Source organism: Myxine glutinosa, chromosome 10, assembly GCF_964187855.1.
Source record: "Myxine glutinosa chromosome 10, kmMyxGlut1.1, whole genome shotgun sequence".
Taxonomy (NCBI): Eukaryota; Metazoa; Chordata; class Myxini; order Myxiniformes; family Myxinidae; genus Myxine; species Myxine glutinosa.
The window spans coordinates 6,164,059-6,189,870 of record NC_136270.1 but is presented as its reverse complement, the minus strand read 5'-3'; the positions used below and the strand labels follow the sequence as shown (position 1 = coordinate 6,189,870).

General features: G+C 46.1%; 2 protein-coding genes across 7 annotated transcripts in view; both read left to right on the top strand.

Moving 5' to 3' along the window:
* Positions 1 to 1,614, top strand: part of BFAR (bifunctional apoptosis regulator) — a 44,149-nt gene extending 42,535 nt beyond the window's left edge. For both annotated transcript variants that reach the window (XM_068127119.2, XM_068127118.2), the window contains exon 8: positions 1,036 to 1,614. In XM_068127119.2, the coding sequence (XP_067983220.1) occupies positions 1,036 to 1,228 (193 nt within the window). In that variant the 3' untranslated portion in view covers positions 1,229 to 1,614. The remainder of the gene's footprint in view (positions 1 to 1,035) is intronic.
* An 8,036-nt stretch (positions 1,615 to 9,650) lies between these two features.
* Positions 9,651 to 25,812, top strand: part of MEI1 (meiotic double-stranded break formation protein 1) — a 151,805-nt gene continuing 135,643 nt past the window's right edge. For all 5 annotated transcript variants that reach the window (XR_013624660.1, XM_068127124.2, XM_078785284.1 and 2 more), the window contains exons 1-2: positions 9,651 to 10,581; positions 18,640 to 18,763. Coding sequence is in view for 4 of the 5 variants with exons in the window: in XM_068127124.2 (XP_067983225.2) it covers positions 10,459 to 10,581; positions 18,640 to 18,763 (247 nt within the window). In the remaining variant the exon portion in view is untranslated. The remainder of the gene's footprint in view (positions 10,582 to 18,639; positions 18,764 to 25,812) is intronic.

The window sequence follows — 25,812 nt, the reverse complement described above, 5'->3', positions numbered from 1 at the left end:
AAAATAAGCGAAGTACCAACTTCTAATTTGGTGTGTGGGTGTATCTCGGCATAACGAAGAACGCTATTGAAAATTGGGTCGCCACGTCAAAATCCAAGATGGCCGCCACCATATATATGTCTGAACCTTGTGAGCGAAATATCTCGAAAAATAAGCGAAGTACCAACTTCTAATCTGGTGTGTGGGTGTATCTAGGCACACGGAAGAACGCTGTTTAAAATTGGGTCGCCACGTCAAAATCCAAGATGGCCGCCGCCATGTATGTCTGAATCTTGTGAGATGAATATCTTGAAAGATAAGCGAAGTACCAACTTCTAATTTGGCATCTGGGTGTATCTCGGCATAAGGAAGACCGCTATTGTAAATTGGGTCGCCATGTCAAAATCCAAGATGGCCGCCACCATATATATATGTCTGAACCTTGTGAGCGAAATATCTTGAAAAATAAGCGAAGTAGCTTCTGGTGTGTGGGTGTATCTAGGCATAAGGAAGAACGCTATTGAAAATTGGGTCGCCACGTCAAAATCCAAGATGGCTGCCTCCATGTATGTCTGAACCTTGTGAGCGAAATATCATATCATAGCATGTTTTGTGCGTGTTCCACTTTGTTAACTCACATCACTTCCCCGACGGGGGACCTAGGCGTAACGCTTGTTTTCTTTGTGTAGCCCCCACCTCGAGTGGCGCTGCAGGCTTTGTGGCGGGCAATATCTCATAAATAAAAAAATTGCCTTGGCAGTACGGAACCTGCCTTCGGGCAGAACACCAGAATACGAATATCAGGAGAGCTCAAGTCATAGCACACGAACCTCTGAGCTATCTTTGAGAGTAATTTCAATTTTAGAAGATGAAGAGGATTGGGGGTGTAGGTGTGGTGAAGGGATGGGAGTAATTTACAGGATATAATGTACAGCATTTCCATCCTGTTATTAAAATGGATAATTTTTGTTTTGGAAAGCAAGGGCTGCAACAAGCCATCAGTGACACAGCATCAATGGCTGCATGTGACATGGAATACTTTTTGTCTGCGTGCAGGCAACTCCCCAGGCAGGCGTGGGGTGAATTTTGGCGACTTGTGTCACAAGTATCAATAGCCATCCTGCTTTGGCCTCTGGTTCCACGTTTTGTCTGCGACTGCCTTTTCCATTGGGCTCTCTACTTCAACCCCATCATCAATCTCGATCTGGTTACGAAAGAGTTGCAGCGATTGATGAGGCAACAGCATTGAACATACTCGATCCAAGCCGACTATGGATGGACAGGCAGACTGTGCCGACTATGGACAGACAGACTGCTTGTGCAGTAATGCTCAATGACTTTACGTTACGCCCTTCGGCCTGCAACTTTGAAGTTTTAATGTATGACTTGTAAAATTAAACTCACAAACCATCCCACAATAATTGCTTATTTTGATGTTGTCGAGCGTTGCAAAAGCAGATGTTGAATCTCTGTGTCGTTTTTATGGTAGTCATAACAGTTCTGCTTGAACTTTTCTGCCTCTTGTTGTCATATTTCCCTTTGTCTAAATAATTAACGAAATCTTTGTCAAATAAAGTTTCTGAAAATTTTTTTTGATGACGTATTATGCTGCATATTAAAACCAGCACCATAAGAGCTTGGCTTTGTTTTAGATGAAAAGAAAGAACTCTGTGTTTGTGAGACGATTAAGGCAACTGTTTCAAAGATGCTCAAAATCCGTTTCCATCACACTTAAAATGAATTTCAACTACCGATGTGGTGTGCTGGCCTGTTATCTTAAAGATAACTCATTGTTGTCAACTGCATAATCTCCAGATATTCTCGGATTGAAGAAATTATTGATGATTAGGTGACGACCAACAACAACAACAACATGCATTTTAAGGCCATTTTCCCTGCAAGAGCGGGGGTTAGCCTTGCGGTCCCCATGACAGCATGACAATCTTCTCCATTTTGCCCTATATTCTGCATCTTTTCTTGTTAACTCCCTTGCCCGCATTTCTTCTTCCACCATCTTCAGCCAAGTCTTTCTCGGTCTTCCCCATCCTCTACTTCCTTCCACATTCATTTCCATCACTCTTCTCAACCAGTCACTTTCATCCTTCCTCAACACATGACCAAACCATCTCAACCTGTTCCTCTTCACAGCATCAATCACAGGCTCTATTCTCATCATCTTTTGCAATTCATCATTTGTCTTCCTCTCTCTCAACGATACTCCACACATCCACCGAACCATTCGCATTTCCACCCTTTCCAGCCTTCGTTGCTGCTCTACGTTCATTACCCATGTCTCGCTCCCATAAATCATAATACTTCTTGCACATACAGCATACACCTTTCCGTTCAGCTTCAACGACACTCCCCTCCTCATCAGCATGCCACTCAGTTCCCGAAACTTCTTCCATGGACATCTCACTCGAGCAACCGTTGCCGAGTCTGATCCACCTTCTCCATTCAGCATGTCTCCGAGGTAGCAAAATGTTTTCACACCTTCCAGCTTCACGCCGTCTCCAAGATCCAACTCAACATTTCCTCCATCTGCAGCTCCCTCTGTGCACACCTTACATTTGAATGTAGCTGCCACACTGGTTAATGACCCTCTCAAACCACTGCATTTTTGATGAACCCACTCAGCGCACATTGTACATTGAATGGAGTTCACTCCGACACCCTTCCTGCACGCAGCACATGGCCACTTCCCAGTTATTTCCACCTCACCACATGCTTTACCACTTGCCATCACCTTCGTTTTTCCGATATTCACCTTCAGACCTTTTGTCTCCATACATTCCTTCCACTTGTTCATCTTTTCCTTCAGTCCATCCATACTTTCTGCAATCAACACCAGATCATCTGCATACAACAACTCCCACGGTAAACCCTCCTTTACGATCTGAGCCAGCACCTCCATCACAGCTATAAATAGTAGTGGACTTAGTACCGACCCCTGATGCACTCCCACCTTCACCTCAAACTCACCACTGTTCCCGTCCTTCGTCCTTACAGCTGTGCGCTCTCTTTTGTACATTGCCATCACTACTCTGATCAACCATTCCTCCACTGCCCATGTCAATACTTTGCGTGGAACCCTATCGAATGCTTTCTCCAGATCAACAAACCCAAGAAACAACTTCTTCCTCCTCTCCATGTACTTCTCCTGCAACTGCCTCACAATAAAGAGTGCGTCTGTCGTTCCTCTTCCTGGCATAAATCCAAACTGCTTTTCGTCGATCTTCACCTTCTTCCTTATCTTCCTCTCCAACACCCTTTCCAATACCTTCATTCCATGCTCCAATAACTTTATCGCTCGGTACGAGCCACACTCCAGAGGGTCACCTTTCCCCTTGTATAGAGGGACGAGGGTACTCAGTTCCCAATCCACTGGAATGCGGCCTTCTTTCACCACCAGATTACAGATCTCTGTCATTCTGTTCACACCCCAACTTCCTGCTGCCTTCAACATATCTCCCACAACTCCCATCGGCCCTCCCGCTTTTCTACTCTTCAATGCTTTTATCGCTTCCTCAACTTCGTTCTCAGTTATCCTCTCTGCCGGTCCTAAAACTGGGTTACTCTCTATGTTGCCATCCCATTCATTCTCTGAATTTTATTTATTTATTTATTTTAATTTCATTTATTTATCAAATGTTTTAAATTTTGTTCCTATCTTCATAATAAATAGTTTTGTTTAACTGTAGATTAACCAATTTGCACGTTTGTATGACTTTATCTCTGGAATTTGAAACAGTTTTTCAAATGATGATTTTGTAAAGTGTCCAATAGGAAGTCATCCCTTCTTGGCTGCCAGTTTAATTTCACTGTTTTTTGCTCATGTAGCAGTGTACCTGCTGGATCTAAATCGACTGATATTTGGAGGTCCTTGTCCGATAAGAGTTCTTATTGTGCTATCAGGGTCCTGAATGGTTATGTGGGGATTTCCCCTCCGCCCCCCCCCCGTCTTCTTCCCGTATTATGCATCTATGTTGGGTTGGCGGAAGGCAATGCAAGCATCACTCCTATTTCGGGACAAATTTGTGTCTATTTCTGTATTTCTTGCCGAACAGCAAATACCAATGGTGCACAAAGGACAATCGTCCCTCACACATCGTCAATGCATGTGTTTCTCAAGGTTTAATGTTGTTCTTGTTGTAAATAAATGATCTGCCAGACTGCATTCTTTCACAGCTAGGCATTCATGCGGATGATTCTACACTGTACAGTACATCACTTATCTGGGCACCCTGTCTACATCATCTCGTGCCCAAGCCAGTCACACTCTTGGTCAAGATTTTCTTTTAATGTGGTAAACTGGGGAAAGTTTTATTTGTTTTTATTTTATTTTTTTTCAATTTTTATACATGGTCTATGTTCGTGTAAGAGCTTTTTTTGTATACTTAGTTTAGGCTTGTATGAGAGCTAACACATATAACATATAATGAAGGGATCAGGATACAAGAAGGTGGAGAGAGGGAAGCACAACAGTAGAGAAAAAGGACATCAGGAGATCTGTGCAAGAGAGAGGGCTGGGGTGGGGTACACAATATAAACAAGAAAGAGCAATCAGATTGCAGACCCTCGCCAGGATGTGTTTTCAGTGGTTTTTAAGGCTTTTGTGTTAAAAACAAATATGGCGGCCGAACCACGAGACATATGACGTCATCATTTTTTTTCCTCCAATTTATCCCTAGATGATGCTCAAGAAATTTCATCTTCATCGGATGAAGTTTTGTACTTGTCGAATTATGATGTCATAATGGAGGCACTATGACATCATCATTAGCATATTTTATTCCACATGGAGAGTTCTTTACAATGAGCCATGTCTCCATTTTTTTCCATGCAGCACTTTCAGAGATATAGCGGTGCAGTTTTTCGGTTTTCCAAGATGGCGGCCGAACCACGCGACTTATGACGTCATAATTATCATTAAAAAAATTATACATGTGGAGTTGCACCTACGGTGCAAATTTCCTGTCAATTGGACCAACGGTTGCCGAGAAAATCATATTTATTCTGTGCAGACAAACAGACCCAAATGCACCCTCTCCTCCTGCGTGGGTAACAAGATGGATACTACAGGGAATTTGAAGGAGGTGGGTTTGGGGTGGATTAACAGGGGTAGAAAAGATCAGGGTTTTGGATGGGGAAGATATGAGATGGTGGTCGACAGCTGCTTTTTGAAAACCTGGAGGGAGGAGTGGGATTTAAGAGAGTGTGGGAATTTGTTCTGGAGGTGGTAAAAAAGGAATGAAAGAGTGAAGGTGAGTGGAGAGTCTTGATTTTGGCAGTTTCACCAGAAGAGGGTTGCTGGCAGATCTTGTGCTTCCTGCAGGAATATTTGGGGGACAGACCACAGACATTGCATGGGGAGCTAGGCCGGAGAGGAGTCTGTAGAAGACAGAAAGACCACCAACCTGCCTGCGGTGAGCGAGTGAATGGACCTCAGAATCAGCTTCATTGTGGGAGATTCCAATCTATCTATAATTCCAGTAATCTCTGTATGTCTGTGTGTTTGTCTGTGTGTTTGTCTGTGACCGCTGTTTCTCGACAACCACGGGTCCGATATACTTGAAACTTGCCAGGTATATTGCTGGGGACCTGAGGATGTGCCTTTTCAAGGTTTCATATTAATCGGAGAAGTAGTTACCGAGCTATGGCGATTTAGCCGTTCGCTTTGGCTTTGCGAATGGACCAAACCATTTCATGTAAATAGAGGGGGGGGGGGGGGGGGTTCTACCGTACTCGCAAGCCGTTCGCTTTGGCTTTGCGAATGGACCAAACCATTTCATGTAAATAGAGGGGGGGGTTCTGTGGTCGTTACTGCCACGTGGTTTCAAAGTTTTTTTTTGTTGTTGTTGTTTGCACGCATGTTTTTTTGCACCCACGTACGGGCACGCCCTAGTGATTCTAAAAGCTTGGGTTTCTACAGCGGGAAGACAAGCTGGGTGTGAGGCAGGAGCACCAGACCAGAGGGGAGAGCAGTATTCCATTGAGGTGTGGATGAAAGCCTTGTAGTTGGACATTGGACAAGTGGAAGACTCAAGTTGAAGGCTTGTATCCTTAAAGGTCCACAGACACGGAATCTCACTCAAAATGCATTTGATGTCATCCAAATGAGTCTTTTTATGGTGAATTCAAATATGGCATTGATTTTTTTGTTATATTCACTCTGAAACATTAAAAATGAAAGAAAACCGAACCACTTGGGAACGCCCCTAAAAATTCTGCCACATACCTCAAAGCCGATGACGTAATCCATGTGACGTCACTTCTGGAACGCAGCTCGCTCGCAAGCATGCTCCACGTGCATTTGCTTGATACAAATCAAACACTTATTTTAACTCCAATTTACATTCTGTTTCCACTTTTAGTGAGAAATAGGGGTCTGTGAAACCATTCATGAACTTTATTTGGTGAAAATCGGATAATGTTTAGCCGAGTTACCTCAGACCGTGAGTTGTTAATTATTTAATTCACCTATAGTTGAATATGTGCAGGCTACTCCACGGATCGACCTTGCGGGCTTATTTTAACTCCAATTTACATTCTGTTTCCACTTTTAGTGAGAAATAGGGGTCTGTGAAACCATTCATGAACTTTATTTGGTGAAAATCGGATAATGTTTAGCCGAGTTACCTCAGACCGTGAGTTGTTAATTATTTAATGTTGAATATGTGCAGGCTACTCCACGGATCGACCTTGCGGGCTTATTTTAACTCCAATTTACATTCTGTTTCCACTTTTAGCGAGAAGTAGGGGTCTGTGCAACCATTCATAAACTTTATTTGGTGCAAATCGGATAATTATTAGCCGAGTTACCTCAGACCGTGAGTTGTTAATTATTTAATTAACCTATCGTTGAATATGTGCAGGCTACTCCACGGAGCGACCTTGCGGGCTTATTTTAACTCCAATTTACATTCTGTTTCCACTTTTAGCGAGAAGTAGGGGTCTGTGCAACCATTCATAAACTTTATTTGGTGAAAATCGGATAATGTTTAGCCGAGTTACCTCAGTCCGTGAGTTGTTAATTATTTAATTCACCTATAGTTGAATATGTGCAGGCTACTCCACGGATCGACCTTGCGGGCTTATTTTAACTCTAATTTACATTCTGTTTCCACTTTTAGCGAGAAGTAGGGGTCTGTGCAACCATTCATAAACTTTATTTGGTGAAAATCGGATAATGTTTAGCCGAGTTACCTCAGACCGTGAGTTGTTAATTATTTAATTAACCTATCGTTGAATATGTGCAGGCTACTCCACGGAGCGACCTTGCGGGCTTATTTTAACTCCAATTTACATACTGTTTCCACTTTTAGCGAGAAGTAGGGGTCTGTGCAACCATTCATAAACTTTATTTGGTGAAAATCGGATAATGTTTAGCCGAGTTACCTCAGTCCGTGAGTTGTTAATTATTTAATTCACCTATAGTTGAATATGTGCAGGCTACTCCACGGATCGACCTTGCGGGCTTATTTTAACTCTAATTTACATTCTGTTTCCACTTTTAGCGAGAAGTAGGGGTCTGTGCAACCATTCATAAACTTTATTTGGTGAAAATCGGATAATGTTTAGCCGAGTTACCTCAGTCCGTGAGTTGTTAATTATTTAATTCACCTATAGTTGAATATGTGCAGGCTACTCCACGGATCGACCTTGCGGGCTTATTTTAACTCTAATTTACATTCTGTTTCCACTTTTAGTGAGAAATAGGGGTCTGTGCAACCATTCATAAACTTTATTTGGTGCAAATCGGATAATTATTAGCCGAGTTACCTCAGACCGTGAGTTGTTAATTATTTAATTCACCTATAGTTGAATATGTGCAGGCTACTCCACGGATCGACCTTGCGGGCTTATTTTAACTCCAATTTACATTCTGTTTCCACTTTTAGTGAGAAATAGGGGTCTGTGCAACCATTCATAAACTTTATTTGGTGCAAATCGGATAATTATTAGCCGAGTTACCTCAGACCGTGAGTTGTTAATTATTTAATTCACCTACAGTTGAATATGTGCAGGCTACTCCACGGAGCGACCTTGCGGGCTTATTTTAACTCCAATTTACATTCTGTTTCCACTTTTAGTGAGAAGTAGGGGTCTGTGCAGCCATTCATAAACTTTATTTGGTGCAAATCGGATAATTTTTAGCCGAGTTACCTCAGACCTCGAGTCGGACCATCTATCTATAATTCCACTAATCTCTGTGTGTATGTTTGTTTGTATGTTTGTATGTTTGTCTGTGACCGCTGTTTCTCGACAACTACCGGTCCGATATACTTGAAACTTGCCAGGTATATTGCTGGGGACCCGAGGATGTGCCTTTTCAAGGTTTTAAATTAATCGCAGAAGTAGTTACCGAGCTATGTCCAAAAAACGATTCAACCAATCAGAGAGCAGCAAGCTATCACGTGTGCCGAACGTGGCGAACAGACTCTGCCTCGGATGGCACATTTGAGAGCGTATTCATTTATTTCCCGTCGGCAAACTATGTTGCCGTTAAACTATGTTTTAAAACTAATTAAAACTAATTTGCGATTCATCGTATTCATCGCTTCACATTTGCGACAGTGAAGACTTCACTTCCGGCAGCCAATCACAGAACGCGTTGTTGCGAGGCCGAGCCCGAGAGCCTGCGCCATTACGGTTCGTAATTCGATTTCTTCCGGAGAAAATAATAATTTCTCGATTTCTTATGCGCATTATTTCTCCCAATTCAGTCAGAGCGAAGGGCGGAAGCGAAGAGCGTTGTTTTTTTTGTTTACGGGCGTACGGGCGGGGTAGAGCGTACGGGTAGCGTTTTTTTTTTTTTTTGGCAAGGAACGGGCACCCACGTACGGGCATGCCCTAGTTCATATAATTCACACATAGTTGAATATGTGCAGGCTACTCCACGGAGCGACTTTGCGGGCTGATCAACGAGGCGAGGCGTGACACACGTGTCTCAGCATTCCTCAGATCAAGATCAAGCAAATCAAAAGTAGAGTACGTACAAATTACACGGAACAGATCGCGGGCCGAAGCATAGCGAATCGAGATGGCATGGACTTTGTTCTGGAGATGAACTCCACTTTTTTGAGGGGCGGGGCATAGCAAGTTGTGAAAAACACTACAAATGTTCAAAATATTGGTCTAATTATCCCATTGTTGATTTTAAAAAAGAAACATGGGTGATTTCTTCACTAGGAAGGTCAAGTTAATATATAAATAACCAGAAACTTTTGAATTACATGGGACCTTTAAACGTTAAGAAGACTCGGTCAATGCCCATATTCCTCTTTTTTTACCACCTCCGGAACAAACTGCCACACCCTCTTCAACTGAAGGTTTGTTCAAAACTGAAGCCGAAGGTTCGCCAGCTCTGAGTGGGATACAAAACGTAAACTGTTTAGCCTGGCGGGGGCCTGCGCTCTCCAGTCGGAGTTCACTTCGACTTAACCCGTCACTTATGTGTGTGTCTGTGTGCGTGTGTGTGGGAGGGGAAGAGGGGGGGGGGGAGGGGAAGAGGGGGGGGGGGGGGAGGGGGGAGGTGTTTGGCTGTGTGTGTGTGTTATGCGTGCCTGCGTGTGTGTGTGTTTGTCTGTGTGTGCATGTGTGTTTCATCATGTTTGTTTGTGTGTGCGTGCCTGTGTGTTTCATCATGTTTGTTTGTGTGTGCGTGTGTGTGTGCGTGTGTGTGTGTGTGTATGTATGTGTGTGTGTGTGTATATGTGTGTGTTTGTGTGTGTGTGTGTGCCTGTTTGTGTGTGTGTGCGTGTGTTTCATCATGTTTGTCTTTGTGTGTGTCTGTGTGTGTGTTTGTCTGTCCAGGCCGTAACGTTTTTACCATTTGAGCTATTGTCATCAAATTTTCAGCAAAGCTTTATTATAATGATAATATGGCGAAAATAAATTAATAATTTTGTCAAAAGCTCAAAGGTTAAGGCTGCATAAAATCGTCAATTGTCATTTTGTATTTTCTTAAAACTGTTTTCGCCATGTTACACATAGGGAAGAAGAAGAAGACGCCTGAATATAAACTGACGCGGACCGCGGACGGGTTTTGCATTTTCCGATGGTTTTTGTTTTATTTCCATTTTGCCGTCTTCACCTCTTCTTTGGAGTGAAGGAGTCTTTAAAAAAAAAATTACTATTGTGGGTTTAGTGATACCAATATGCACATTGAGAGCCATATGGTCTTTTTTGTTTAAACATAAAATATTGCAATCCGATAGGAATTCCAAAAATAGTTCGTTTTACCACTGAGGAGATTATTTTCCGTGTATTTTAGTCAATCGAGTTTCCGCGTTTTATGGCTCGAAAGACCTCATGATCATGAACCGCCTGAGGAGTGAGTCAGTCAGTTACCTCAGGGAATAAATAAATAAATGAAAACCTTGAGCGCGCGCTCACTGTTTGCAAGCCGGATCTCTGCGGACGCCATTATATAGCTCTGTGGTAAAAAAGTGAGAGTTAAAGTTACCAGGGCGATCCATGGCTGAGGCGGACTTTCCACGTTCCTTCGGGTTGTGCGACTTGCACGGGTCACGTTGGATCTTGTGTCCCTCCTTGTGCTTCGTTTGCTGCATGGACGCGGTGCGGGACGGACGTACCTCGGTAGGTGCATCCACGCTCATGTCTGTACCTTTGCTTTATCCTCGTATACTTTTGCATAACGTCATATATATTATATATTTTAGGACGTGGGATTGAACTGGAGGTGTTAATATGAACGGCACCTGATTATAATATTAATATTGTTAATTACATGATTTTACCAAGCTGAACTTTTTTGGTAAAAAGAACGAAACGACGCGAGAGTCGCATAGTTTTATAATTTGTACGTGAACTATATTCCATTTCACCTCAAATGTTTTACAAACATCTATTTATTATGTACGCAGAACTCTGACCCATCCCCCTCCGACCCATCCCCCTCCTGCCCATCCCCTCCGACCCATCCCCTCCGACCCATCCCCCTCCTACCCATCCCCTCCTACCCATCCCCTCCTACCCATCCCCTCCGACCCATCCCCTCCGACCCATCCCCCTCCGACCCATCCCCCTCCGACCCATTCCCCTCCTACCCATCCCCTCCTACCCATCCCCTCCTACCCATCCCCTCCGACCCATCCCCTCCGACCCATAGCCTCCGACCCATCCCCTCCTACCCATCCCCTCCTACCCATCCCCTCCGACCCATAGCCTCCGACAATCCCCTCCGACCCATAGCCTCCGACCCATCCCCCTCCTACCCATCCCCTCCGACCCATCCCCTCCGACCCATCCCCCTCCGACCCATCCCCTCCGACCCATCCCCCTCCGACCCATCCCCTCCGACCCATCCCCCTCCGACCCACCCCCCTCCGACCCATCCCCCTCCTACCCATCCCCTCCGACCCATAGCCTCCGACCCATAGCCTCCGACCCATCCCCTCCGACCCATAGCCTCCGACCGATAGCCTCCGACCCATAGCCTCCGACCCATCCCCCTCCTACCCATCCCCCTCCGACCCATCCCCCTCCGACCCATCCCCTCCGACCCATCCCCTCCCACCCATCCCCTCCGACCCATCCCCCTCCGACCCATCACCCTCCTACCCATCCCCTCCGACCCATCCCCTCCGACCCATCCCCTCCGACCCATAGCCTCCAACCCATCCCCCTCCGACCCATCCCCCTCCGACCCATCCCCTCCGACCCATCCCCCTCCGACCCATCCCCCTCCTACCCATCCCCTCCGACCCATAGCCTCCGACCCATAGCCTCCGACCCATCCCCCTCCTACCCATCCCCTCCGACCCATCCCCCTCCGACCCACCCCCCTCCGACCCATCCCCCTCCTACCCATCCCCTCCGACCCATAGCCTCCGACCCATAGCCTCCGACCCATCCCCTCCGACCCATAGCCTCCGACCCATAGCCTCCGACCCATCCCCCTCCTACCCATCCCCTCCGACCCATCCCCCTCCGACCCATCCCCCTCCGACCCATCCCCTCCGACCCATCCCCTCCGACCCATCCCCCTCCGACCCATCCCCCGACCCATCCCCTCCGACCCATCCCCCTCCGACCCATCACCCTCCGACCCATCACCCTCCTACCCATCCCCTCCGACCCATAGCCTCCGACCCATAGCCTCCGACCCATAGCCTCCGACCCATAGCCTCCGACCCATAGTCTCCGACCCATCCCCCTCCGACCCATCCCCCTCCGACCCATCCCCCTCCGACCCATCCCCTCCGACCCATCCCCTCCGACCCATCCCCCTCCGACCCATCCCCTCCGACCCATCCCCCTCCGACCCATAGCCTCCGACCCATAGCCTCCGACCCATCCCGCTCCTACCCATCCCCTCAGACCCATCCCCTCCGACCCATAGCCTCCGACCCATAGCCTCCGACCCATCCCCCTCCGACCCATCCGCCTCCGACCCATGCTCCTCCGGCTCATGCTCCTCCCACTCTTTTTTTGCTCCACATATTCCCCTTACCTCCCTGGCCTTATTCTATCTCCTCCCAAATTTGTTTGGTTTATTTTATTTACCACACTCCACTACCATCCTTTTCTGGTAAACTTTGTTTGAATCCAGACCCATTCAGGTTTTTTGCAGGCAGGGTGATTCATCAACCTGTGTGCCGTCCCTCGGATGGATGTTAAACTGGGCGTCCCGTCTGCCAGAATTAGTTGATGAATGATAAAGATTCCACGGTGTTCTTCACGAGTAGTCGGCAAACTATCGCCGGCACTCTGAACAAATTCCAAATTTCTGTTCTAACCTACAGGGGGGGGGGGGGGGGGGGGGGCACTGCATCAGCAGCACAGCTGCATACCCAGGAAATTATGCTACCGACAGCCTTGTGCTGCACACAAAAGGATAATTTATAATGATAAAAGGTCGTGTGTGTGCAATGTGTGTGGCTCCTCCATAACTCCAAAACCATGAAACCTAGTGGCCCCAAGCTTTGCACGCTTACTTAGTGACCTCCAATGGATTGCATGAACAAGAAAACTGGGTGTTTTGAGTGTGTTAAAACCAAAACAATAACCAAACCAGAGCAATTTGACTGTCACCAATATGCCTCCGCCTCGTCCCTGCCCGTGACAACTACTAGATGTCCTCATTCTCTGTCCTAAAAATAAACAAGTTAGATTTAAATCCCTTCAGCTGTTCTCAAGTATCACATTTTTACCAGACCTGACAGGTTTCACATCGATCGGTGAAACGGTTTCAGAACAGGAGGTTTTTAAAATATCGGCTTTCAGGCTAATATGGCTGCCAAACCACGTGACATATGACAAAAAATGTACACTCTGCATATGTATGTGGAGGGGATCATGTTTGTGAAGTTTTGTGCATTGATCGGATAAGGTTAGTTTTTCTATTCAAGATGTCTGCCAAACCACGTGACCTACGACGTCATCATTTTCAAACTATATGCAACGATGGTGTTAGATGACATTTCTAAAATTTTGCATCCATAGGGTAAATGGTTCCAGATGTAATTATTTAATATTTCCTTTAATCCAATATGGCTGCCAAACCATGTGACCAAACCCGTCGGAAAGAGAGAGAAAACCCTGCCAAACCATGTGACCTATGATGTCATACATTTAATATTTCAATACTAATGGGTCATAGATCATATGCATGCAATTTCATTTTTTCCCCGGGAAACTCCTGGAAACCATGCAGAGTGAGTGCTGCCAGGGACACGTGGCATAAGCACGTCGTGATCTCTTGCAGGGCAAAGTGAGTGTCGTGCACACGTGCAAGAATGAGACCGGCCAAGCGAGTGAATCACGTGCAGAGGCAAGCTGAACAATGTCCCAGGCTGAAGAGAGAGTCCTAAAACACGTGTACAGCCAATAGAATCCAAGGCAAAGAGTAATGCAGGCATGTACTGAGGCCTGTGAGAGGGTCCACCAAGAAAGGGAGCACACGTGTACTGCCAACAAAGTCCAAAAGCCAAAGAGAGAGAAAAACATTTGTGGAGGCCTGTGAGAGGGTCTGGTCTAGAGCGGATGCACACATGCTGAGTGAAACCGGCAGAGAGAGAGAGAGAGAGAAAACACGTGTGCAAGGCCTTTTTGTCCAGCCCTCGCCGAGGGTCGGGGGGGGGGGGGGGGGGTGAGATTGTTTTCTGGGTTCCCGATTGGTAGAGTTTGTCACTCCACCCGCGTCACTCCACGCCCACAAGCTCCCCCAAAGTTTCTTAGGCCCTGATTTGTGGAGTGTCTCTTCCCCCTTCACAAGCCCTTTCAAAGGGACTTTTACCTGGTGCATATCCCAATGGTCTTTGGTCTGTCTTTTGTCCTTCAAGACTTTGAATCAATAACTGTGGATGCAGTCTTGGTGCATCTGCCTGGCTAATTGTCCCTTTATGAGTGGAGGGCATGTCTTTCCCCTCCGCCACGCATAACGACATACCAACCCGATATAAAGGGAAGGGACTAAGATAATGTTCTGCGATGAAATAACTATTCTAAGGGACCTGTATGGTGGTTGCCATCATTTCTCAGCAGTTTCCCAAAACTGCAACAATATATACAGACGGATATGAACAGACAACCCAAAAACATAATGCCTGCGGCCACCTTTGGGGCCGTAGGCATAAAAATGCTCATTACCAAAACCCAAAATAGCCTTACCAAAATGGCGGTACACCATTTTGGTCAGCCCACTGTCAGCTTGCGGGTTCTTAGGCCGCCATTTTGTTTTGGCTGCCACATTGCCAAAGCATTAAACGTAACTTTTTCTGCTGTTCCAACAATTATATGGAGAAGAAAATATTAAGGAATGTGTCCAAAGTGTAACTTTATTGAATAAAACGAAAATAATTAACCAGCGGAAATTGAGTACAATGAAAATAATTAACCAGCAGGATCGACGGTAAGGCTTCCACAGACGCACCTGTGTACTCTGTGAGCAAATCTCCGAGTAAGGAAGGCAAGATCATTGAAATTTATCCATTGAAATTTAACGAAACCGTTGATTAACTGATGGTGCATAGGCGAGATAGGGGGCACCTTCGGGACACAAAGGTGATCCCGAGGGAGGAGGCTGTTTCACAGCACCACTTGGTTGTCTGCGACATAAGGGTGAAAGGTGCGAGGAGAGCTCGGCGGGTGAAGTACCAACCGAGAATGAAGGTGTGGAGGTTGAAAGAGGTGACGGTGAGGGGGGGCATTAAAAGAGAGGCTGAGTATGGTAGAGGATGATGTGGTTGAGCTTGAAAGTGGTGGGAAGTCAATGAAAGATAGTCTGTTGGGAGCCGTTGGTGAGGTATGTGGATGGACAAAAGGACCACCGAGGCACTCTGAATCATGGTGGTGGGATGATGAAGTTGGAAAGAGGATTGACGAGAAGAGGAAGAAGTTCAAGGAGTGGCAGAAGGTGAAGGGTACGGGGGCAGAAAAGGCAGAGCATGAAAGTTATAAGGCAGCCAAGAAGGCTGCAAAGAAAGAGGTAGCAAAGGCGCAGGAGGCATGTAGGAAAATGTTCGGAGAACGCTTGGATTCGGAAGAGGGTCAGAGAGCGGTATTCAGGATAGCAAAGCAGAGAGCGAAAGAGAGGTGCGATGTGATTGGGGTGAGTTGCTTGAAGGATGAAGTGGGACAAATCGTTGTGGACCCAGATGGAATTAAAATAAGATGGAAGAGATATATGGAAATACTGTTGAATGCAGAGAATGAATGGGATGGCAACACATAGAGTAACCCAGTTTTAGGACCGGCAGAGAAGATAACTGAGAGGGAAGTTGAGGAAGCGATAAAAGCAATGAAGAGTAGAAAAGCGGGAGGGCCGACGGGAGTTGTGGGAGATATGTTGAAGGCAGCGGGATGTTGGGGTGTGAAGAGAATGACAGAGATCTGTAATCTGGTGGTGAAAGAAGGCCGCATTCCAGTGGATTGGGAACTGAGTACCCTCGTCCCTCTATACAAGGGGAAAGGTGACCCTCTGGACTGTGGCTCGTATCGAGCGATAAAGTTATTGGAGCATGGAATGAAGGTATTGGAAACGGTGTTGGAGAGGAGGATAAGGAAGAAAGTGAAGATCGACGAAATGCAGTTTGGATTTATGCCAGGAAGAGGAACGACAGATGCTCTTTTTATTGTAAGGCAGTTGCAGGAGAAGTACATAGAGAAGAGGAAGAAGTTGTTTCTTGGGTTTGTTGATCTGGAGAAAACATTCGATCGGGTTCCATGCAAAGTAGTGACATAGGCATTGAGGAAGTTAGGAGTGGAGGAATGGTTGATCAGAGTAGTGATGGCAATGTGCGAGAGAGCGCGCACAGCTGTATGAACGAAGTACGGGAACAGTGGTGAGTTTGAGGTGAAGGTGTGAGTGCATCAGGGGTCAGTACTAAGTCCACTACTATTAGTAGCTGTGATGGAGGTACTGGCTTGGAATGTAAAGGAGGGTTTACCGTGGGAGTTGTTGTATGCTGATGATCTGGTGTTGATTGCGGAAAGTATGGATGCACTGAAGGAGAAGATGAACAAGTGGAAGGAATGTATGGATACAAAAGGTCTGAAGGTGAATATCGGAAAAACGAAGGTGATGGCAATGGTAAAGCATGTGGTGAGATGCAAAGAACTGGGAAGTGGCCGTGTGCTGTATGCAGGAAGGGTGTCGGAGTGAACTCCATTCAATGTACAATGTGCATTGAGTGGGTTCATCAAAAATGTATTGGCCTGAGAGGGTCATTAACCAGTGTGGCAGCTACATTCAAGTGTAAGGTGTGCACGGAGGGAGCTGCAGATGGAGTAAATGTTGAGTTGGATCTTGGAGACGGCGTGAAGCTGGAAGGTGTGAAAACATTTTCCTACGTAGGAGACATGCTGAATGGAGAAGGTGGATCAGACTCGGCAACAGTTGCTGGAGTGAGATGTGCATGGAAGAAGTTTCGGGAACTGAGTGGCGTGCTGATGAGAAGGGGAGTGTCGTTGAAGCTGAAGGGAAAGGTGTATGCTGCATGTGTGAGAAGTGTTATGATTTATGGGAGCGAGACATGGGTAATGAGCGTAGAGCAGCAACAAAGGGTGGAAATGCGAATGGTTCAGTGGATGTGTGGAGTATCGTTGAGAGAGAGGAAGACAAATGATGAATTGCGAAAGATGATGGGAATAGAGCCTGTGATGGATGCTGTGAAGAGCAACAGGTTGAGATGGTTTGGTCATGTGTTGAGGAAGGATGAAAGTGACTGGGTGAGAAGAGTGATGGAAATGAATGTAGAAGGAAGTAGATAACTGGGAAGACTGAGAAAGACTTGGCTGAAGGTGGTGGAAGAAGAAATGCGGGCAAGGGGGTTATCAAGGCAAGATGCAGAAAATAGGGCAAAATGGAGAAGATTGTCATGGGGCCCGCAAGGCTAACCCCCGCTCTCGCAGGGAAAATGGCCTTAAAATGCCTGTTGTTGTTGTATTGTCTTGTCAGACACCCAACCGGTCCACCAAGCTTCATCCAAATCCGTCCTCAACTTTTTTGAGATATCCCACTATGTATCGTTTTTGGCCCTATCTCCCAATGGTGAAGAATCACTTTAAAATTATACTAGCCAGATCCGAATCCGGATCTTCACCAAAATCGAATCATTTCCTCCTTGTCACATACACTACTTTTCCGCCAAATTTCGTCCAAATCCGTCCACAACTTTTTGAGATATTTTGTTCACAGGCCGACAAACAGACAAACAAATAGACGGGTTAAAACATAACCTCCATCCACCTTCGGTGGCGGAGGTAAGAAGACCGTTTGTTGTTCTGAATGAGTGAACTGTGTAAAAAAGGCTGTGAGATGTTCCATGTGAGGGAACGGTGTAAGGAGGGATGTGAGTTCCGTGTGATTGAACGGTGTAAGGAGGGCCGTGAGATGTTCTGTAAGTGAACGGTGTATGAAGGGCCGTGAGATATTCTGTAAGTGAATGGTGAGTGGTTCCGAATGAGTGAACGGTGTCAAGAAGGCCGTGAGTGGTTCCGCGTGAGTGAACGGTGTCAAGAAGGCTTTGAGATGTTCCGTGTGTGTGAATGGTCTAAGGTGGGACATGAGGTATTCTATCTGAATGAACGGTGTAAGGAGGGCCGTGTGTGGTTCTCTCCCTCCTCCCCTTCTCGTCTCCTCCCCTCCCCTCCCTCTTTCCCCTTACCCTCCCCACTCCTCCCTCACCTCCCTCCTCCCCTATTCTCTTCTTTCCCTCCCCCTTACTCTCCCCTTTCCTCCCCCCCTTCCCTCTCCTTCCCCCTCTCAACCCCTCCCTTTCCCCTACCCCCCCTTCTTCCTTTCCATCCCTGCCCCCATCCCTTGTATCCCTCCCCCTCCCACTCCCTTCCTGCTCCCCTTCCCTCTTCCCCCCTCCTCTCCACCCTCCTCCTCTCTCTCTCCCCTCTCCTCATATTCCCGGCACAAAGCAACTCTGAGTTGCGGAGAAAACTGACTGCTCTCATGAAGAAACCTCAACACGAACCTAGATACCTTTTTATTTTTGAAGTTTTCTGCCTTATTTCAATTCCTTACTTTTCTTCAAAATTTTATTTAAAATTTTCTAAATCTAAACTGTCTAGAAATGTTTTACATTGCTGTCCTCCAAAACCCCATTCCAACCATCCACCCAATCCCTGTGTGTAATATAAGGATGATTTCCTAATGTTTTGTGGATTCTGGAATTGTTGCAGATTGTCAGGAAGAAGCATCTTCTTTTGAGGATTACAGAAGCCCTTTCAAGTCACCACAAAGCTGCTGTTTCCATGTTATCATTGGACAAGTCAGTTGTGGCTGTTTTTGCAGAGACACTGTTAGGTAAATGTAGTACAAGCATAGTACATTATATTTACATTGAGATCTTGCTAAGTTAACATTATTATTTTCCGCAAGCTTTTAAAAATACAACAGGGATAGGGGGAGGGGAGGTGGATATTGCAATTGGCTTTGCCTGTCTGTCTGTCCGTCCGTCATGCTATCTCCTAAATGAGATTGTGTAGAAATTCACAAGACTTGGTAGTTATTATCGCCACAGAGCAAGAATGTGTGAGAGCAGTATATATTTCGCCCCGCCCCCTGGGTTAGGGTCAAAAGGACAAATATAAAAAAATGCAATTACAGGCCCATTGCTAAAAAAAATTTTAAATGAAATTTTGTATATGCAATCGACATTGGGAGATGCATGAAATATGTTTCAACTTTTGGGGATTTGTCCACCGATTCAACCGTTTCATGCCCCAAGGGGTGGGGAGTTAGGGTCACAGGGGTCAAAACGGAAGATATTTTTGAACACAGAATTTGATATTGGGTCAATCCTGATGGAACTTTTTGTCATCTTTCAAATTTGCTTTAAGTGGGAAGCGTCGGGATTTGCGATGGCGCTCCATTGACTTAGCTCTACTTAGAATTTTTTAGAGGGTGGAGTGGGTGTGTGTTTTTGTTTTTTAAAGGTTTTTGTGCGAGTATATACATAAATAACACATTGAAGGCCTAATTCAGGTCAGGTATGGGAGCATGCGTCTGAGCAGCGCGTCGCCACGTCTACCTTTCACCGGTACTCCAAGTGCCTCAGTCTGGCCATACCCCAGGCAGTGGCCCGGTCCGTCCTCATCTCCTTGAGATGCCGATCATCATACTAAAACACGCCATTTGTTGTCTGTCTGATGATTTTTTGACCACGATACTTTCCGTCGTTACTTATCCAATCCCAACCAAACTTGACAGGATGACTCAGGGTTACATAATGAAGGATGTAGCGCATTCATTTGCCCCCCTTCCCCAAGTGGTTTTCTCCATCGAGCAGGTTTTCCCTACCATTGCCGTCAATGGGGTTGCATGGTGAGGTGTATATCCACGTTAAGTTAGCTTAATCGTGGCGTTTTTCCAAGGCCGATTCTAATAACAAAACTAACGATTATAGCATAATATTAATGTTATTACAAAACATAATTTCAAATCTCTTTATAACACTAAATTAAGAAATTTGTTCTTAACAATTTTTCTTTCACATCATTTTCATTATCTCTCACATTCATTATTTTACAAAATCTGTTGCCAAGATCTGTATTTTCCTCCTCTCCTTTTTATTAAAATCAACCGTTTTCTCTCGCCAATGAATAGTCCATTATTCATATAAATAATCATAAGAGTTCTGTAAAACATCTCTATCTTTTAAACTTAGCCAATTATTTTAACCCACATGTTTGCCCCCAAAAAAACAAGAAGTCACATTACCTGTATATTGCCAACATTGTTCATAGTTTAAGTATCATCCAGAACTAAAATTTTTATTAATCCATCAATTTGTAGATGCATATATTTATATCCCATTAACCCAATAACTCTCAATTGCTTGGTTTTTTAGTCATGCCATATATCCATATTTCTTTTTAAAATGTTCCTGTCATACACATTAATCCCATCAGACCTCAAATAACCTACAATCCTATAAATAATTTTGTGACATTTCAACAACGATACTTATTATTGTACTTCTCATCCGTAACAACCCACACATTCAAAGGACAGATAGCAGTTTCTTATGTGTATACCTATGTAACAGGTGTATGAATATGTAACATGTGTATGCCCCAGGGGCACTGTTTCCTTCCCTTTTTATCCACCTTATAAAATATCTACACCACTCATTAAAAATTCTATAAATCACATAATTCCACTTTTCCTTCAGTGAGGCCATGTTTTCCTTCTGGTTCAAGATTCACATTTCCTTCCATTAATTGGAGCATCCCTTCATCTTTTTTTATCATGAATTGTGATCAAAATTGATCATTTGAACAAAAATTGAACATTTTTTTTTTATCACAAACAAAAGGTTCCATTAACTCAACATTCTTTTCACAGCACAAAGTTCACTTGAACATCCTCTTACTGGATACTCCCCCTTTGTTTTTATTATTTTTTACAAGGAAGAAAATAACCTAGTTTTATAATAAAATTTTACAAATTTCATATTTCCACTTTATTTAATTAGTGAATACAAATGACACCGGTATGTAGATGTCCCAAGTTATCAAAAGTGTATGGTGTTGGTGCACGTAACATCGCGTTTTTATTTTAAACTACATAACAGCACGCTCAATAGTTCATAAAATTTGTGTTTTTCCTCCATTTTGAGGTTCACGACTACATCTCGTTCATATCATTAATCATAGCACAATATCATAACATATCGATGTGATAAAACATACAGTAGTAATGATTTACCATTCTCATAACCCTTTCTTTTGTGAGGTCCATGCCATCACTAGATGAATCCACCAGATCGTAACTTCAACCATGCTTCTTCACTTGTAACCCAAATATTTTACATTTACTAAATAAAATGAATTTTATGAATTTTCTCATTATTCAAAAGTTTATAAAATGTCCCAAATCTGTATATTATTTTCTACCGTGGTTACATTAAACCATATATATGTTCATATCTTAATCCAATCAGAAAATTGTCAATTTACCCCTAATATATTGTTGCAGATCTCTCGAAGCCTGTCGACATACAGAGGGGGCGGTTAAACCCTTTTCCCCCTCGGGTCTTTGAGTCCACGAGGCCGAGTCGCCACTCCCGTAGCGAGCGTGGGAAAGGGTATCGGGTCGATTCCACATGTACCTTCGGTACCCCCACGCTGCCACGAAAACGGGGACTGGACCTCGCACAAGCCACGCTAATCGAATACGCCCGAGCGGTTTGCGTATCACAGGACTCGTGCCGTTACTTTGATTGAACCCGATTCGAGCGGTTTTATTCGTGCGATGCTAGGCCAATGGCAAACCACATGGCTAACCCCCGCTCTAGCAGGGAAAATGGCCTTAAAATGCATGTTGTTGTTGTTGTTGATGCTAGGCCAATGGTGAAATGACGGGCACGATCAAATGGAAGAAAGAACAGGTTTATTTACAACTATACAAGGCGAAGAGACACAGAGCAGGCTTAAGCAGTCTTAACTGGCCTAGCATCAACTGCCCAGAACTTCCCAGACACGGGCCCACTCACTCACGCAGGGAAAAGGAGGAAGGACAGTTCGCGCTCCAGACGCGCCTTAGCGCCGTTCACTCCCAGACAGCTCGCCGGGCGTGGCCCTCGGGAGTTCACGGCACGTATGCTGGGAGCGCAAGCAGGGAGACCGTACGTCTGTGGCCCGGAATGGATCGTCTCCACAAGCGCGATTAACACAGGCAGCAGCAGAGCGCAGGGGCACAGGGAGAGTTTGTGTAAAGAGAGCTATAACAAGCAAGGGACTTCACTCGTGCTGCGACAAAAGCTCTGACTCGGAGACTCTGACCGATTCAGGGGCTGGGCGATTCTCTCTCAAGTGGGGGGCTCTGGGCAGGGTCTTATATGGCCCCTCCCCAGCCTTACCCGAATGTTCCAAGCCCCTCCTCTCGCTGCCGTTGTGAGCCACTCCCCTTGAGCTCCGATTGGCTGCTCGCTGCTTACTGGCCACTCCGCTGCAGCTCCTCCCTTCGGCCTTGCCAGACTTGTTCCAGGCCTAGCACGTGGCATTCCAGCCCAAAGAACACCCGACTCACTGGCCTGCTCAACTCAAACTAACAAAGGAAAGGAGACTACGCTTCCATTTACTAAGAAATAACTGAACTAAAGGGAGGCTACATGTTGTGGTGCAACTACCTACGAGGGGGGGGGGGGGGGCGGTCATTCTTTATTCACAAAACCGCAACACTACACCCCTCACCAGACTCGCCCCGAGTCGACCCCAACAATAGAGCCTGGCATGCAAATTTAACCTTACTTTTAAATGTGACACATAGGTGTAATCCCTTTAGCATTTATTCTGACACATGTGTGCGACATTTTTAACACTAGATATGTCCCCCCTATTGCGTTGAGCAGCTACTCTAACAGGTTAACACCCACAACTACCCGAGTATTTCCAGAATTTCAAACTACATGCATAGCCGGTGGGTACATTCTTATCTATCTATAATTCCAGTAATCTCTGTGTGTATGTATGTATGTATGTATGTATGTATGTATGTATGTATGTATGTATGTCTGTGACCGCTGTTTCTCGACAACCACGGGTCCGATATACTTTAAACTTGCCAGGTATATTGCTGGGGACCCGAGGATGTGCCTTTTCAAGGTTTGAAATTAATCGGACAAGTAGTTACCGAGCTATGTCCAAAAAACGATTCAACCAATCAGAGAGCAGCGAGCTATCACGTGTGCCGAACGTGGCGAACAGACTCTGCCTCGGACGGCACATTTGAGAGCGTATTCATTTATTTCACGTTGGCAAACTATGTTGGCGTTAAACTATGTTTTAAAACTAATTAAAACTAATTTGCGATTCATCGTAACTGCGATTTGCGACCTTCCGGACAGTGAAGACTTCACTTCCGGCAGCCAATCACAGAACGAGCCGAGCCGAGCGCGTGCGCCATTACGGTTCGTAATTCGATTTCTTCCGGAGAAAATAATAATTTCTCGATTTCTTATGCGCATTATTTCTCCCAATTCAGTCAGAGCGAAGGGCGGAAGCGAAGAGCGTTGTTTTTTTTGTTTACGGGCGTACGGGCGTACGGGCGGGGTAGAGCGTACGGGTAGCGTTTTTTTTTTTTTTTGGCAAGGAACGGGCACCCACGTACGGGCATGCCCTAGTATTTACAATGCACAGAACTTAACTTTATTTACAATTCTATGACCCAGGACCTGCACTTTGAAAAAGAGAATTGGAGGGGAAAGAAACAACACTCAATGTGGCACTTGCTGCTTGCATCTTGCATCCTGCGTCTTCTGTGTGTGGCTAACAAAACCGGCTGGCCCTGACCGGGATACAGGCCATTTGAAGCATCAGGGCCATCTAAGCTTCCACATCTTCTTCATACCTGGCACACAATAGCAAAATTGCACACAATTGCTTTTATTTTTCATTGCCAAGCAGGGCCACTCCCACGTGGTCCAACTGCGTGGCATCAGTGCCACTCAACAAGTGGTCCGAAGGTGCAAGATGATTTTGCAGCAAGATGCTGCACAGCAGAGGTGCGAGGCCACAAGGCTTCTGGTCCATGAATGTGACAAAAGGTGCAGCAAAAGGTGGGTTTGGCAGCACAGTGCTGCACAGGTCAGCTGCACAGATGTAGCAAGGGTGTAGCAAAAGGACTGGCAGCAATGTGCTGCACAGTTCGGCTGCACAGGTGTAACAAGGACATGGCAGCAAGGTGCTGCACAGGTGTGATGGTGCTGCACGGTTCGGTCTCCAAAATGGTCCTGGGGCGGGGAGGGAAGATTAAGCACAACAAGCAAAATGGAAAGGACAGTGGCACACAAAAAACAAGGTGACCAGGCACCACCATGCCTGGTGCGGTGCGAGAGATGCGGTAGAGCGAGCAGAGCAAGCTCATCCCTAGCCGTCAGTACCCCCCACCGTTGGCTACACTACCCTAGCCCCCCTTGTATTTACAATCCGTCTCTACGTCTTGTCTCCCATATCCCCCTCTAACTCCAAATTCGTCCCCAACTCCCTCCCAGGAAGGAAGGGATGGAACACAACAATGTCTTACTTACGTCGTGATGTGTCTCACTTCTCAAACGGCTTACAGAGCCTCGGTGTGGAGCTCTTCCTCCTCTGTGACTGGCTGTGTATGGTGCGAAGGGATTTCTCATCCTAACTACTCTAGTAACATTACTCTTTTACACTACCCGGGGTCGTACCCTGCCAATCGGCCTCTTTAAACTATGTGGTTCTAAGAACCCGAATTCCCATTGCCCACACTGTGGTGCCCTCCAAATTTGGGTCTCACCCCCACAAATTTTCAATCTGTGCCCTCGCACAATTTCAGGGCCGGGTCGTGTGGCTCGACCAGCAGGTCTACTTACCTGCGCACCTCCGCCACTGAAGCCGTCTCCCGAGCTTGCCTGCTCCTCACAACTACCTAACCAGGGAAGGCCCTCCCTGGCACTTACCCCCTCTATGCCCACCTTGGCATCCGGCAACCCGGGTCCTCTCCTGGGATCCTCGGGCCCCACTCACAACTACGACTAACCGGCTCCCAGAGCCTACCTGCGGCCTCACCTGGCCAACAAACTACCAGTGGCGGAGTGCTCCAATAACCATACTCACCAATTAAGCCACATGCCCAGCCATTCCACAGACTCATGCACCCCACAAAGCACTTCTTTCCACTACCCACACCACAGGTGTCAATATCCATACAATTTACCTATGCCCTCTACCTGGCTTTACACTACCCCCCCAGGCTTTCGTGAATGGGTTCCACTTCCCCCCATTCACTCCTTTGCACCATGCATTCCACACCATTTATTCGCACACCTTTTGTGCTCACACACCTCAACACAATTCCATTTACACGACAACACAATTCCTCACACAGCATCATCTACCTAACTACTTTCCCCTAAAACTCGTGCTTCCCTCGTCGTCCCTATACACTATGCACACCCTTTATTAACATCCACCTAAACTCTCTACGTCCCCTCTGCAGTTCAGGTGTCACGACTTAATTCTTGTCCCTACTGTCTTCTAAATCCCTAACATTATCCTAGCCCTACCTCGGCTAGCTTCGGTGCCCCATGGAGGCAACCATTGCTGGCCCCTCCATGGGCCTAACACTGCCATCCCCCTAAACTAATGCTCATGGGCCCCCCCTCCCCCGTATGAGGAATGGTCACACTACCATTCCCCCACATGGGGTACACTACTCCCCCCAGTCCTCTGAACTATGAGCCCCCGTCATTAGAGGCACTGGGTCCTGCCTCGGCCTCTAAGGCCAAGGTGATCCATGAGGGCGCCTGCTCGCCCGTGTAGGGTCTTAAACGGTCGGCATGGACGATCCGAGGGAGAGCTCGTGGTCGCATTATGATCTTA